At 43.0% G+C, this 16,964-nt stretch overlaps 1 protein-coding gene across 1 annotated transcript in view; it reads left to right on the top strand.

Annotated features, from left to right (window-relative positions):
• skap1 (src kinase associated phosphoprotein 1) overlaps positions 1 to 16,964 on the top strand; it is a 33,511-nt gene that overhangs the window by 14,624 nt on the left and 1,923 nt on the right. The window contains exons 7-13 of the mRNA XM_038735191.1: positions 3,656 to 3,736; positions 3,992 to 4,075; positions 4,161 to 4,285; positions 5,780 to 5,843; positions 7,370 to 7,552; positions 10,023 to 10,076; positions 10,213 to 10,322. Coding sequence (XP_038591119.1) covers positions 3,656 to 3,736; positions 3,992 to 4,075; positions 4,161 to 4,285; positions 5,780 to 5,843; positions 7,370 to 7,552; positions 10,023 to 10,076; positions 10,213 to 10,322 — 701 coding nt within the window. The remainder of the gene's footprint in view (positions 1 to 3,655; positions 3,737 to 3,991; positions 4,076 to 4,160; positions 4,286 to 5,779; positions 5,844 to 7,369; positions 7,553 to 10,022; positions 10,077 to 10,212; positions 10,323 to 16,964) is intronic.

Raw genomic sequence — 16,964 nt, 5'->3', positions numbered from 1 at the left:
CTATATCTGGGGATACAATAGTGGTTTCTGCATCTGGAAGTGCATGCTTCCCTGCTGAGACTGAACTCTGGTGTCGCTCCACTCGGCCGTCCTACTGTATTACAGAAAAGACAGTAAAGCGACCACTCACTTTCCATCTTATATAGCAACATCAACATCTTCAGTGGGTTTTTGTGTTTTCATAACATCTTTGTTGCATTATGACCACCGTTAGATCTAATGTAACATATTAGTCCTCCTACCCAACCATTTCCCTTCATTTTGATTCACTCTCTATCCAGCCTTTGATTGACTTTCAGCCTGAGTAAAGTGGATTTTAATGAGAGAATACATTAACTCCCTCTGGTCATGCTTACATAAATCAGCCTTTTCTTGCGGGATCAACTGCTGAGCTCATAACACCATGCTGAGAGAGTGTGAATAACCAAATGAGAGATTGCGGCTATGGCAAAACCGCTGGCAGCTTGGATGCATTGTTGTGTATCCCCTCCGCGTTTAAAACAAGTTCAGGAAGGCAACAGGACGGAGCACTTATCAGCACACAAGTCAGCTTGCTTATGGAAATGTTCCCTTTTGTCAGGATCAATTAAACACATATCTCTGGTCAATTTCTATTGATTCTTTTCTTCCATTTGGAAATGGGGTGACTCATATCTTTTCTTGCTGATGACCACTGAGAGCAGTTAGATTCAGTTAGCGTTGGCCTGTAGCAGCTCCTCACCTTGATTTACAAAACACGTGATGCGACTCTAACATCACATCTATCTGCTTCTCTTTGTTGGTAATTGCACTCAGCTAAATAGGTTATGCTGAAATATCAATAAATTGCCATCAAATTAATGTCAATACCAAAGCTGTGGATGGTGCTAATTAAAACGCAAAAAGGATGAAAATGAAGTCATGGCATTGCCCTGAATAATTGATAACGCAATTTATGATTTTTATGAAAGAGTGCCGTCTGTCTGCGATTTTGATGAGGCCTTAATTAGATGCATTAATGTGTCTCTCTGTGCCTGTAGTCAGACTCAAAACTCAAACACCATGATGGTTGTTGGGGTTTTTTAACGCTCTAAATTACACATTTTCAAATAACATTACCTCTGAATATCTACTTAAAATTGCATGGGTCCCAAAGAGGTGTTAGTGTGTAATTTTCATTAAAGGAGGCAATGTTAACTCAGGACCAATCAGATCCTGTTTTTGTTTAGGGTGGGAACAAGCGGCATTAAGCAGTGTGATGCTTTTAGGTTGTGCTGCGACCCTGTGGAAGAATCTTGAACTATTGTGTACATGTTTCCATTTTTACAAAAGTCTTACGTTTGCACCCACTCAAGTCGCACCCTTGTTTGCGATTCATACAAATGAGGACAGTCAAGTGAGGTCAGGTCACTCGACGTTTAAGTGTTGAACACGCATGAATGTGTAATGTTTATTGACTCAAGCAGATCAGAGTGAACCCGTTGTTGATTTTGTACCTCCTCATCTATTACCCGAACTCGACCTTTGAGATAAATGAAGAGCAAGGGAAGCAGACAGATGAGGGGATTAGAAGTGGGCCACAACAGGGAAGCAGGCCCAGAAAAAAATGAACGGACTGCCGGCGGATAGATGAGGTGGGGGAGCATAATGACCGCTGTTTGTTATGATGTACTGAATTGGGTTCTCTTTGACATAACAGTCCTTAGCACCTCTGTATTTATAGTGTCACCGGTCAGTCCATCCACAAAGGCAAGCTGATGATATGTGAGCGTGTTTGTGCCGTGAGGTGTCTGGGGCTCTGCTCTGGAATGACCCGCTCATCTGTCAGGCCCACGAGCTGAAGCGGTGCGGGGTTACCGGATCACAGGCTGCGTTGTTGTGAACTTAAATCTCTGGAATGTTAGCCAAGCAAAACGCCAATATCAGCTTTATTTTTCTCTCTAGATCAAAGTTATTCTGACAAAACTCGCTGAAAATAGACTCAAAGCAACCACTCTTCAGAGAGCGTTCAACTGGGAGCCTTTTTCATGCTGCTGATTTTTATGAATGAGAAAGAGGTTCCTGTTTGTCTAATGTTGGGGGATGCTCTCTGTTTAAACCAGAGGACCAAGTTGTGGGATGACATGTTTGGGTTTTCCCAGCAGTTAAACAGGTCCTGAGGTCTGAGAGGGGGATGGACTCCAGGCATTCCCCTTGTCACCAGGGGTCTGAATGAGGTGTCACACTGACTAGTGTAAATGGTCTTTAAATTGTTCCTGTGTTTCAAACTAAAAAGGTCGGTTCCTGCTCTCCCTTTGCTTTCTTTCCTAGCAAGGCTAATGCCGGTTGACTAATGAATTCAGAGGAAGCTGAGCTTTGTTTTTGACACATGGAAAAGCCAGATACTCTTGTTGAAGCATGGGGCGGAAGGTGGCCCTTGAGGCCAATCTGAGGTCAATTTTACAAGTTACCCTCTAATGGCTAAAGGTTAGAAAATAGGGTCAGTAAGCAGATTTCTAGTAAAAACTGTTTTGTCTTGAGGCATCCTGGTGGTTGAGTGGTGAAGTACCATTAAACCTCTGTACAACATTTCTGGTTACATTCCAACTGTCCCGTAAAAGTGAAAATGCCAAAAAAAAGTCATATTAAAGGAGAACTACACCATCACTTTCTGCTAGAACCCTCCCTCCCACCTTATTTTAAAAATGCACAGGAGTGAGAGACATCTTGGGTATACATAAGTGTTGAAGCTTGTTTATCTGCTCTGCTATAAGAGGCTCTCCAGGTGTGTGAATGTTTGTGTGTGGGAGTGTCAGTACATAGCTGTAACCCTGCTGTTTATCGCAGTTAACGTTGCTGCTCATAGGCCATAAATATCTTGTAAACTTTGAATATAGCACAGTTATCGGTGGGCTCATGTGTTTACTGCCACTGAAGAGGAATAAATCTTTTACATGTACGGTGTTGTTTTTACCACTACTACTGGGGCTTCAAATCGAAACAGAAAAATATATTTAGTGCCTTTTAAAGCTGCGTCTCTCCATCACAAATGGCCCAGTAGGTTAAATCCTATGTGAAGTGCATTGTGCAATGGAAGCCTAACAACTGCACTAATTAACTTAAGCCACTTAAATTGTGCCATTGTCCTGTTGTGTTTAAAGCTTGACTTTGCAAATTGAAGAGAGTTGTTTGAATTTCCGCAGGAAGGCTACTCCCATTAAAAGTGCAATGTGAGCAGATGAATGGATTGCAGTGCTCAGCAGCACTGTAAATGTATTGATCCCAGTTTCCTAAAGCCTTGCAGGGATGTATTTGATCCACAGGGTTGGAGACTTTATATTCATAGTGTGTGTGTGTGTGTGTGTGTGTGTGTGTGTGTGTGTTGCCTTTTGAATGAAGAACATTTTAAGTGCTACTTATTAGGAGTTAGTGCTGAAACAATCAGTTGATTAATTGACTGACAGAAACCATTTCAATAACAAATTAATCGTTGTAACTCATTTATCATGAAAAATACAAAACTTTCTTTGGTTTTTGCTTCTAAAATGTTAGGATTTGCTGCTCATCTCTCTTTTATGTCATGTTTTGGATTGTTGGATGGACAAAACATGACATAAGAGGTCACCTTGGGCTCTGGGGACTTGTGATGGGCGTTTCTTTACGGTTTTATGGACAAATTAACTGCTTCTGTTCACAGATTTGGGTGACATCCCCCCTGTGGCAGTCCAGGACCTCAGCAACATCTTGAAGCATGGCTATTTGGAGAAGAAACGAAGAGGTATAGCAGCAGATAGATACCAGCCTTGGGTCAAGTATTTTTATCAAGTAATGCTGACTGTTTTAGTGACTTGGAGTGCGAGATGGTTGGTTATTGAGTACACATGGAGAACCACAATCATCTGGCACCTGAGCAGAATAAAAGAAACCATAAAAGTATTTGAATATATACACATTATGAATGGTATTCATGTGAGTAATTTTCCATTTGATCTATTTTCATTGATCATCACGCACTTTTTTTTTGTGTGTGTAGATCACAGCTTCTTCGGCTCAGAGTGGCAAAAGAGATGGTGTGTTCTGAACAATTCAATATTCTACTACTTTGGGAGTGAAAAAGGTTTGTTTGAAATGCCAACATACAGGAACATCTATAGGTTGAGATATTGAACCAGATAACATCCTACATGTATTCCTCTCTACAGACAAACAACAGAAGGGTTCCTTTTATATCATGGACTACAATGTGCAGCTGGTGACCAACCTGAGAAAAGACTCCAAAAGAAATGCCTGTTTTGAGCTCTTTGCTCCCGGACTGAGGTCTTTTCAGGTCTGTATTTCCACAACATGCCTGTATTACTGACCATGCCTGGATTACTAAATAAAAGTGTCAGGGAATTCAAGTAAAGGAATATAATTGATTTATATTATTTTGGAAATGGAATTTAGACATTTTGAAGATGTGGAAGTGTCCTTAGACCTTCTTCTGTAGTGGAAATATATAAAATCTAAATTACAGTGCCACTGATACATCAGCTTGATATTTTGGTATGGGTGTCTTCATTACTGTTTAGGTCCACTAGAGAGCACTGACGAGTTTATTTTTGTACTTTAACGTCATGTGTTTGGATCTGAAAGGATGAATCGATTAGTAATTCAACAAATAAATTATGGGGAAACTATTTTGACTGTGAATCTATGCATCAGACGAAACAAGACAGTCGAGTACATCAACTTGAGCTTTAGTGACATTTTTATTTTAGCAAACAATTAATTGATAAATTAAGAAAATAATGGTCAGGTTAAATGGTAATTGAAATAGTTGGAGCCTTATATGTGAATATGATTAAATAAATAAGGGCTAGGCACATGGGTCATAGGATCAGCCTGCAAATCACCCACCCAAACAAGCAGCGGAGGGAGGCTTCGGCAGACTACGCTGGATGCAGCGTGTGGGAGAAGTAGATAAACAAAAGAAAGACAAGCGATCAAACGCCACAGCGAAGTGGATAGCTGCACACTGCATGCTGATTAGTGTTGGGGAAGATGTTGGTCTTAGGAACGTTCTTAAAATCATAACGTAGTCGCTTGGCCCCCGCGGGTTCTCTCAGGTGAACAGGAGACAAGCGCTCCTCGAGTAAACTGCAGGCGCTGTGGATAGTAACCATGGCAACGGCTTCTGTGCGCTACACAGCTGTAGCCTATTTAACTTAAGTTAAAACTATAGGCTACATAAGTTTACCTGTTGATGTCTTGATAACTATTTAGTAAACAGCAATAGATTCAGGACACTCACAAACAGCGAGGATCAGTCTCTCTTTCAATGATTTGCGCTGTGCGTCGCGTACAAAAAGTTCAAGACAATTCAACTTCGGTGGCGGGCGGGCGTGTGCATGAAGCGAGCACAACCGCTACGCTTCACCTCACTCTGAAAGGGACACTTGCTACTGAACATAGCCTGTTTATGCTGTATATTAGCAATGTACCATTATCTTTGTCATATTATAACTCTCAAATATTTGTATTGTCTTCAAAAATCCAGTATCAGTCAGGCTTTAATCTAAATCCATTTGGAAAACATTTTATTAGCTTGGCTATATTTTGCCAGTCAGTAAATATTGATATGTAGATTATTTATATTACTTTAATTTCACAGCTATTTCAAAAGGAAATTTCTAGTTGCCCTTTTTGTTCCTTATTAGACAGCTAGGAAGAGAGTTGGTGTTTGTGCTTCAAAGTAAAAAAATCAGGACTTGTATTTCCGTGTCAATGCACCCTCTGAAATGATGATAATTGCAGCATTATTGCCACTTCTTCCCACCAGTTCACTGCCAGCAGTCCTCAAGAGGCCAGAGAATGGGTGAAGCAAATAAATTTTGTACTTGAAGGTAAGCCAGGATGTCTTTTGTACTTTTTAACCATTCAGTGTTCCTTGCTTTGTTGCTTCTCGTAGTTTGTGTCCTTATTTCATTCAAGTGTTTAAGGATAGAATATGTCATATGTTCTGATGTAAAGCCACATTGATAAAATTGACTTGATTTGACTTTTTAAAAGCCACATAGGTTAATACAGTTAAACCGCCCAACCTTCTTTTGTCTAAATTTTCTTCTAAAGTTTGCTTGTGTTTACGAGGGGCAGAAAGGTCAGAAATGAAAGGGAGCTCTTTATCATCTCTGACTCAGATGAAAACCACCTGATCCATCACCAACTGCACCGACGAACGCACGAGTCCTGCATCTCCTCATTCGACATGTCACCCACTGTGACATGTGCACTATCATGTAGCTCTAGTTCACCTCCACCCCCACCCCCCAACCACTCCTCCCCTAACCCTCCTACCGAATTCCAACTTACAGGAAATTGATTGGTAGATGTTCTGGTTATCCTCCAGTGACATTGATTTCTGCTTGGCCGCTGGTGTACGGCAGAGGACCTGATACCCTGTGTTACAGTGGCCAGTCGCCTCCAATGAGACGGCTCCTCCATCTGAGCGAGCGGTCGTGCCTAGTGTACTCTAAAATGGGCTTGGGCCGGGCCACTGATTTGCGGGAAGTAACAGACACTTGGCAGTTTGTCTTACTTCCTCCCTGCCCAGTTTTACTACAACATGCAGTCTGATCCAGAACATGTAGATGATTATTTATTATTAATTTTTGTGGTCGCTCTTCCAAGAACTTTATTTTAATTATTTTTTTATAAGATCATTTTTGGTAATTTGGCAGTTTGCCTTTATGTGATGGTGATAGTAGAGATACAGATAGGACAAGCAAGGCGGGAGAGAGAGAGAGAGAGAGGGGTGTGACATACCACGAAAGCCACTATAAAATGTGATTATGTGGTATGCGTCTTAATAAAGAGGACAACGGAAAAACCCCATTCAAAATTCAGATTTTAATGATAAATAGAAGATATATGAAATATGGAGATGATAATTCACCTGCTCCTCTTTTCACCTAACTTTTTGATCATCAACAGTTGATATTTAAGTAATTTCAAGCAAGAATGTCAAATGTTTGCCGGTTCCGACTTCTCCAATGTGAAGATTTGCCGCTTTTCTCTGTTTTATATATATTGTACATTAACAGTTTTTTTTTACTGTAGTGTTGACAAACCAGTCTGACAAAAAAAGAAACAAGAATCGTCACCTTTTCAGACTCTAAAATAAATTGCTTATCTAAAAAATTATAAACACATTAATAGATAAAGAAAATAATTGTTAAATGCAGCCATAGTTCAAGCCTCCGGTTCTTGTCACTGCTACTATATGGCACGTGATCTAGCCTGTTGTGCAGTCAGGGCCCGTCAAGCATTTCTCTTACTTTACCCTTTAATGCATGTGTGTGTCTTTTGTGCCGCCCTGTGCTCCATCTTTACACTAACGCCGGCCATCACGTTGTTTCTCCTTCGCTCATAGATCTCAGATCCTCCTCCATCCCTTGCGATGATGACGAGGATTTGGAAGAGGAAGAGGAGACCTATGATGACGTTGAGGTGTTGGGTGGCCCCCCCCTACCTCGGCCCAGTGCTGCCCAGGCCTCTCAGAGAGGAGGGCAGGAGACGGGGGATGTTGACGAGGATATCTACGAGGTGCTGCCAGGTATGAGGATGTGGTTGCCTTGCACGCAGAGATGCACCTACACACACACACACACACACACACAGATAAATAGACAGGAAGGTTGCACTCACAATGATACTCAGTCAGACAAATAGACACAGTCGCTTTGCCTCACACAAACTCGAGCCCTAAGGGATTTTTGCAACAAGAAATATATGTGATGATCTCTCCTGGCTGTGAAAGTTGCTGCCAGGTGCCTCGCTCTCACCACAGCACCCAGACTGATCACTCATTTTAAATCAAGCAACACTAATAGGCTTGTCAGGACTGAGGTGGCTGTTGCAGAGCAACAAAGGGCAGGAAGGGAAGATTCACCTCACACTGCCTAGAAATCTGCTTCCTCTGTCTCCCTCCTCATCTCACTGAGAGCTATCTGTTGAGAAACAGTTATGTTGTTGAAATCAGCGAGAGCCGGGTAGCACCGAATGCTCTGTCAGAGAACGTCCAATTAGCTAATGTTGCCAGGCAACAAATAGCCTACAATTCAATCCACTAAGCAGAGTTTTGGCTAAAATTGCCTAGCAACAGCAATTTAATTGAAAGGGGGTAAAAACTGCATCTCTCAGGGCTTAAAATAGTTCTGGAGCTCTTAATGTCACATCTTTAACAGGAATTAGAGTTTGATTGAGAATGTTACGAGACTCCGGCACAGTGCGTGTGAGTCCCTGCTGAGTCCCATGTGTCAGGGTGGCTACAAGATCCCGAGAAGGACAAAAGGGGTGATCTGATCTTCTCAGGGCCATCATCCATCACTGTTTCTATTAAATAAGATACATCAAGATTCTGTTTCACTCAGTGAGTACATTACCTTTGCCAAAATCACTGGTGAGAGGGAAATCAGTCTTCAGACTGTCACGCCAGCGTTCAAAGCCATCTGGGAAGAGGTACAGACTCTGACCACAGATGGCATATCGAATGACGGGCTCTTTCGTTCACTTTCTCACCCATTCACTTATCAATCATTCTGCACCTCACTTTCCTCACTTACAGCTTCTACACAGTGATTAGATACTGTTAAGTTATTAAATTTTTATGGTTATTTTCAGTGATCAAAATCGCAAAAGACGAGGAAAGCTGACTGTGTTTGTATTTGAAGAACCTTCCTTTTTTTTTAGCAAAGAGAAATATTCCTGGATAGAAACAATGCAGTGACTGTGTTTTGTTAGTTTGTTAGACTTTATTTAATTCCCTGCTCACGTAAATGTTTAAGATTACTTAACAAGAGTTTTCCTTCATGTCTAAGATAATTTTTTAACATTAAATATCTGGAAATTTTAGCAAAATTGCACCGTTGTCAGATACATTTTGCATATGAAGTAGCCAAACTTGCGAAGAAAGGTCGAGTGGGAGGGAAGCATAATTTTCTCTGTGATGAGCTTCCTCAGTTTTGTCGGCTCCGAAATTCCGAACATGGCTCGGTTGCAGGCAAATTGCATAGCGATTGTGGTATTGGCTCTGGTGCTGATGACTGATTTTATTGACTGGAAAATTAAATCACTTTGATATAGAAACCGTTAGGCCATAGCGGTGGCCTCACGACAGAAGGATGCTCATCTGTACAGCAGTTGAAGAGTGTTGAACAAATGTTTGCAAGCATAATTTTATTTGTTTTCTCTTTTTGTGTAGTAACATTTCATATTTCATTAGGTAAGCCATAATTATCCACCATGTCTACATTTATAATAATATCTAGACATTTGTTTTGTTGTTCATGACATGTGCAGCAACCTGAAAGTGTCAGTTGTGTGTGTATTTGAGAAGGAAACACAAAACAAGCTTTCTGCATCATAACACAAACTGTACACAATCACAAATATGCATGTGGATAAATAGTATATATGGGCATCTGTGTGTGTGTGTGTGTGTGTGTGTCGTCCTTCCTGGAAGCAGAGCCGCAGGTTGTGCTGGAAGGTGGATAGTGTTGCTGGGTTGTGGCATTGCTGTCAGCCTGCTACTGTTAAGGATGGATGTGGGAGACAGAGGGCAGGCATATCACTGTGTCACCTCTCAGACCACCGGGTGCCACGCCCCGCAGTCAATGACACGTCCGCCTCCGCGTGCCTTAAAGACATCCTCTCTTTCTTTAACTTTTCCTGCCTGGGTCTCTGATAAATCTGAACAAAGTGATCCTCATCAAGGAGTTCAGTGTGGTTAAAGAAAAACAGACATCTTGTGTCATGTGGAGCGACTGGCTGATGATGATCCATTTAATTTATTTTTTATTTTGTCATTTATTTTCTGTCATTATGTGTAGTTTTTACTTGAGTCAGGCCCACAGCAGGTAATGTTTCTTATCATTATTTTTTCATGTTTTTTCTGTTAAATAATGAAATTAAGATTTTGGGGTCCTGATATCTAATAAGAAAATGCTTCCTGCACATAAACGTTAACTCAGACATAGGTACATGTTATGTCACAAATACAATTTTGTTGTGTTTTGTTTGTTTAGAGGATGGTTTTCCCGATACGGTGGATGAAAGCAGTGACAAGAACAACAGAACAGGTCAGAACCACAGTCTTATGAGATGATAACGACAATAATAATAATCATTATGAGAACATTTCCAGTTTGGCAACACGTGACACCAGAACATTGTGTTGTTCTTTTGTTTAAATTTGTGCTCTGCATTTCCTCTCAGCTTGGTCATCAGATTACGCTAACTACTACCAGGGTTTATGGGATTGCCAGGCCGACGAGCCAGACGAGCTGGACTTCCACAGAGGAGATCTCATCTACATCATTAGCAAGGTCAGCATCACCATCAGCAGAGATAATCCAAGAGGTTATTTAAACTTGTCTCAGTATTCTGGGGGTTTTGGACACTCTTCCACTCTTTTGCCGTTCATCTCTAATGGGAACCATTCATGATTGTGCCTTTAACTAGTATTGACTCAATTACAGGAGCAATTACAGTAGTTTAAAATGAGTAAGATGGGATGCAAATGTGTAAAATGTTTAATTATTTAAGGGTTAAACAACATCAACTCCAGTAATCACTTTGTCCTCATTTACATTCTGAACATGCTGATATCCCCAACATCTAAATTCCTCTGTTAGTGAGCACTTGTATCTCGATGCAGCGGTGAAGCACCAACAGTGGCATTGTCTTTTCCCGGGCCACTAGGGTGAAGTGCCATTCGGGCGCTGCGTAATGGTGCTGTTGTTCATTATGGAGCCTCTATCACTGGGGTTAATTGACTAGGCAGCCATGCGAAGCTCTTCCTTTCTGTTTGACATAAACTGCAGGTGAAGCCATCCTGCATCTCAGCTCTTTTCTCTCAATCTATTTCCTCGTGTTTTATGGCCATCTTGTAGTTACATGCAGAGTATCTACCAGTGAAAAGCCACCCTACTGGAAATCAATGGCTTGTAATTTGGGCGCTTTTACTCGTTGCTGCGTACAGGGACTCCTTCCCAGACTGTTGCTATTGGTCTGTTTGAAATTGAATCATCATGTTCTGTGTTTAGGCTAAATTATCTGAAGAGCAGAGGGAGGAAGACATTACGGTAGATTCACTTTTTTTTTGTTAGTAATTATGTGGTGAGATTGAAAAATTATGTATTCAACCTCATGATTTCTTGCATCTTTAATCAGCAGTTGGAGCCACTGAATTTTAATTATTTGTGATATTTTCACTTTGGGCGATTTTTTTAGTTCAGAAATAATAATATTTTCACTTTTATTGTAAATTTAAAGAAGTCAAGGTTTAGCGATATAAACACACGTTATCAAAATAGATCCTTTTGTTTATAAGAACAGATGTGACAGGTGAAATATGCTCCTCACAGAAGATGGACTTTTAATTGAGGTTCTCTTGGCAGTGCCAGATTAATGAGATGCCAGCCTTCTCTGTCTGTGTGTGCTGGTTGATAGGGGGGAAATGTCAAAACAGCCATGTCCATTTTTCACGTAAGGATGCCAAAGGCGGCGTACTTGGGGAAACAAAGGGGACCTGGCTCCGTGCTACAGATCCGCCTTAAACAGCCTCAGCCCTGCCCGGTGTATTATTTTTCACTGTACGGATCAGATTCCTGCTTCACTGAAGACCTTAAAAGCAAACAAGTCCAGGTTTGGGAGCAAGACTTAGTATCTCACAATCTTAATGACAAAGATTACTCTTGTTTTGTCAAGCTGTACGCTGAAGTCATAACATAGTGACAGACCACGAGAGAGTATTCGAACTATGCTCTAATGGATTTAAAGCGAGGGTCTGGTTGTAAATTATTAAGAGGTGATCTCCGGGCGGCTTCCGAATGTTTGGTTTTGTGTGACAACAGGACTCCATCCGTGTCCCGTTTTGCATCCTAAAAGCATCACATTTCCCTCATGAATAGCATTATTTGGATTATAGACCGTAATCGGCTACTTATTTTAATGAGCCCTTGGGGAGGGTTTCCCTGCGTCGTCTGTGTGTACACGCAGGCCCTGTCACTGGCCCCGCGTTCAGTTTTACGGGGGGTTCCTGAGAACCCTGACCTCGATGAGTGAAATACGGGCCCTTGGCTAGAACTCAAGTCTGTCGCTTAACTGGGGACCCAGACACATGAAATGGCCGTAATAAAACCAGGGCCCATAAATTTGCTTAGAGGGTGGGAGGCCTGGTTGTCTGTGCTGTTATGTCAACACTGACCATAATTACAAGGTAATAAGGACACGCTCTAAGTGCTAAATCAATGGTGCTAACAAACTGTTATTTTTAAAGCTGGGATGTGATTGACTGCTGAAGTGCAGAATGGGATAGCCACAGGCGTGGTGTCATATGGCTGTGAACTGAGGAGAACATGCCGATTGTATAAAAGGCCCTTATCCATCATTATTGATCTCTCACTTACTGTAAAGTGGGGGCATTTTTACTGTATTTGTGTTTTTTCCCCCCCTTGTGTGTTGCTGTGTGTGTGTTTGCGTGCGCATATCTGTGTATCACTGACAAAATAAATAAATTAGGAACCTCACAACTCATATGAATCCCATTAGTTCAAGAGAATTAATCTCGCAGTGTGCCTCTGCCGCCGGTTTCAGCGATGCCTAACTTACTTTCCGCAGAGCTCGATGGTGATGCTCAGCACGCTGATACATGAGGTAGAAACACACCGTGAAATCTGTCTTGTGAGTTTTGCTGTGGCATTTCATTTCTAAGAGCTTGCATTTTTCTAATGCGCATTATGGCTTTACTTTGACATTTTAGTGTGTGATGACAAATACTGGTGAGCTCCGTTTTTCACGCACTCCCAGATTTTTTAACTTCATTTAAATTGTTGAGATGTTTCACACATGTTTGCACTGCATCATAGCCTGAAACATGCAACGAGATATTTTTCATAGGGTTTAATGTGTTGTATTAATTTTTTTTATATGGCTAAAAGCTATTGTTTCACTTCCCCCTGACACGTGTAATGCTTGTATACTTTCTCGGCCATGTCGCACACTAAACCATAAGGTTGTCCTGCATTCTTGCCCTCTAATTTATGTGTCCAGAATCAAAAGACATGGGCTCTACAGGTCAGCTGTCACATTCCTGTATTCCCACGGGCACTCATGGAGAACGGCGGGATGGAGTGGGAAGAGATTTATGGCACAAACCCATCCAGGGTCCTTAAAACTCTGGCAAGCGCTGCTGCCACCTCTTCCTCGTTCTATCCATCGCCGTGCTCACCTCTCCTCCTCCTCCATCCGCCGCCCAACCAAAACCCACAGAGAGGGAGACCAGCCCGCCAATCAGGCGCGTCTCCCAAAGCAGAGCATCACATCACATTTGGCCGACGGCCCAGCTGCTTGTTACAGACAATGAGAACATGGACACCACTGACACCTTGTGGCAGTTTCTAGTAGGATGGTTTTATTAAATGACAACTTATACAAACACCAAAAGCTGATTTACAGCCTTAAAGATTCACTTGCAGTGATTTACAGTCTTGTGTAAATACAAGTTATGATATTAGAAATTGCAATAAGAAATACTAAAACTAATTTTGTGTTGAAATGACCACTCGTATTCCATCCAGGCTACCTGTGACGGTCTTTCTTCTATGTTTTACAAGATGTTTTGGCCGCTGCCCCGCAGGTCACACCGACTCAATGCAGCTGAAGAAAAGGCAAAGTGGGCAAACAATCAGATGGGAAAAGTCAAGCAAGAGAGACAAAGAGAGTGGATCTCTTTATTCTTTTGTGTGAACCCTGTACCCCCTCTCCTTTCTCCTTTTCTCTGTCACACACCCATTTAAAGACCCCTAGCTGTTATTGTGGCCATAGACACCAAGACGCTATAGACAGGCAAGACATCCTATTTACCACCCAAAGTAGCAGGGGGTGAGTCTGGGGTTTGGGGTCATGCAGGAGGCAGCGGTCATCCCCCGGTCAACTACAGTAGGTCATTATTCAGCCCAAGCCAATAGCCCAGAACCACGTCCGAGCAACCCACCCCCAATCCATTCTGCTTAATTATTATAAATGAGGGGCGGCGTAAACAGCCATCATTACAGACACTCAGTGGCATACACAAATCCACTTTAAATTGCTATTAAGTTAAGGACCTATCTGTAATCCCAGGCGTGCATTAGAAAGGAGCAAGTAGGTTTTCTTTTTATTAAATCTCATCGTCCCTGAGATATTTTCAAACGTTCTCATGCTCTGTCATGTTTCCAATTTGAAGCCAATTCACTGATTTAATTAAAAGCCCACTTGGAAAAAATGGACACTAAGTAGCCATTTTAATCTCTGGTCGTGCAGAATTATCATCCATTTTTCTCAACAGATTTCGACAAGGTTTCTTTTGGCACAGAATCCTTACAACCACTATGAAAATAAGCACCTTTCCCCACAGTTTCAGGTATTGTCAGGTCATTTGTGAGGTGCACCCGTGTGAGCAGCGAGGAGAGCTTGCTAACCTTATAACGGGTTACAAATCATGTGCTTCTGTCTGGTAGAGGTGTCCATGTTTCTTTGTTAGACTGACCAATGATGGAAGAACTGCAGAGAGCTGCAGTGCATCTGATGAGTCTATGTAGAGGAGAAAGAAAGAAAAGAGAAACAGGATGCAAGCGGAAAGGTTGCTACAGGAGAGATGGAAAGAGGGGGATAGGAAGGAGGGGGTTGGTGATGGGGAGGGAAGGAGGGAGGGAGGGATTGTAACACCCAGGCGGCGGGTTCAGCGGCAGGGCAATGAGAGACTTCCTGCGCTCCATCACGCCCAAGGCCTGCCTCAGTCAGCTGGTGGCCGAGGAAAGATGCCTCATGTGTCAGGCTTATTAGCACTCCTCCTAGTTTGTATGCATTTGGGATTGTGTGTGTGTGTGTGTGTGTGTGTGTGTGTTTCATCTGGCAGCATGTGTGTGTGTTTGGGAACAAGATGAGAAAGGAAAGGAAAGGAAGAGGACATCTCTACAGAATATTACATTTCCACACCCCAAAAAATGCATTTTCTAAAAGAGAGAGGTTAAAGCTGTGTTTTGTTTAGGTAGGTGATGGTGGCGTGACACCCGTTGTCTTTCACCGCATCCAGCCAACCTCGACTCACCTTCTCCTCGCTTCAGGCTCGGGTAGCTGTCAATCCGTCCTCCGGTCGGGAACATGAGCGATGGGCCTATCAGAATGCCACCATTAGCCAGCCCCCTGAGTGGTAAATAAACGATCGCGCCGGTACACTGCAGGTGTTGTCATGACAACCCTCTCTCAGTGCCAGCCCCGCCCACGCTCATTCCCCGCTCTCGGCGGAGGAGTCACCGGGAGGTCAACGAGTCAACGCGCCGCAGCCGCCACGACACGGCGCTGTTTGGCCCCCCCCGCCTCCTCTCTGCTCCCACACACGGTCAATTTCATCTGCGTCCAGGTTGCAGCAAACGCAGGCTCTGATATGTGTCACCTCTCACGCTCAAGACAACACACACTGTGTATCCTGGCTCATCTTGTTAATGAGATAAAACCAGACATTTGCCAGAGCTCAGCCACTCAGGGACACCCCAGAGCATCTTGAAGGAAACAACTTCGGCCTCAGACGAATACTAAACAACTCGTCCCGTCATTCAAGGCGCCACAACGAGACGTAATGCGCCCGTTCTTTGCCCCAGCTTTTTCAGCATTTCACAAAATCACACAAATACAAATCAACCTAAAAGACAAAAAGCGGAAAACAAACAGAAGGAAGGGGGACATTGAGAAGTTAGCACAGTTTTTGTCATTTGGATAATTTACTCTCCACGCCTCTTGGAATGTCCCTATTACAGCAGGTGTACTCTGGATGAACCCATTTCAAGTATGAGGAAGATGGACTCTGCACGCCTGACAGACTTCCACTGCCATTGGCACCCACTCCGTGATGTAGCAGTTGTATTAAAATGGCGGCGCTGATAATCCAAAAGACCTTTCTCAGGGAGAATTTGAGACCGACTGCACAGATGGGCCACGGAGATAAATAAAACTCTCTGTCACTGCGGTTGGTGGAATAGTGCTGCGACGCCCCCAAGGGAGAGAAAAACTGTTTCGCTCCCTCTCTCTGATGCCTCCCCCCCCGTCCGTCTGTCTCCCCTCTCCTCCTCCTCTGTTCACGTTATCACGAAAAGGAACCAGAGCCAGCTTTCCGCAACCGGGCTTTTCCCTCTACAGTCTTATGGGAAGCATAAAAAGACCATTTCGGACTTAACTTTCCCCTGCGTTATGAGCTCAAACACACACTGAATTGCCAGTCACAGTGCCAAACATACTGGAACATCCCAGTCAGAGCTGTCAGCGAGGTTCGTGGGGGAAAACGATGAGGCCTGGATGGACAATCAGCTCATTGTGGGTACCTGTTTGTGCTGTAAGAACACTTGAGTCTTGTGGTTTATCACTATCTAAGCGATCCATTCATCTTTTGCTGTCCAAACACCACTCATTAGCTGCAGGCCTCATTCCTCTGGCTCGAGAGAGGTGTCAGGACCGGATGATAGGATGAACCTTTGACAAAATGCCGTCCATCATGTCAGAGCGTGTGTGTTTTTACAACCAGAACCTGTAAGAACAAGAAGCGAAGCCTGGTTCCAATCGGAGACATTAAGTTATCAAAAACGTCAAACATAAATGTGTGTGTGCTCACATGTGCCTGCACGTACGTAGTATGTGCTCGTGTGTGGTTGAGCGTTTCGGCTTCTCCTCAGTGCCGTGATAAACTGTGCGCGCAGCCATTCTCAATCTGCTGGAGAACAGAGGAAGAGATGAGTGGCCAGGCTCTCCGTTCCATCAGGGCAGGAAAATGACGGCCGGCTGGTGCCTCCTCTGCAGGTCTCTAACGCCCCTCTGGTCTCTGGCCAAATATTGATCTAATACAGATGTAGTTAGAGCACAACTGCTGTGATCAGAGGGTCATATGGTTGTTAATGTGAATCCCTAAAATGCTTGTAGCACTGAATGAATGAAAG

This window comes from Micropterus salmoides, unplaced genomic scaffold (assembly GCF_014851395.1).
Source record: "Micropterus salmoides isolate LMB-PRFRI ecotype aquatic unplaced genomic scaffold, ASM1485139v1 Ms_hic_scaffold_21, whole genome shotgun sequence".
NCBI classification, from domain to species: Eukaryota; Metazoa; Chordata; class Actinopteri; order Centrarchiformes; family Centrarchidae; genus Micropterus; species Micropterus salmoides.
The sequence above is the reverse complement of the archived record's forward strand: the minus strand, read 5'-3'. Positions and strand labels throughout refer to the sequence as shown.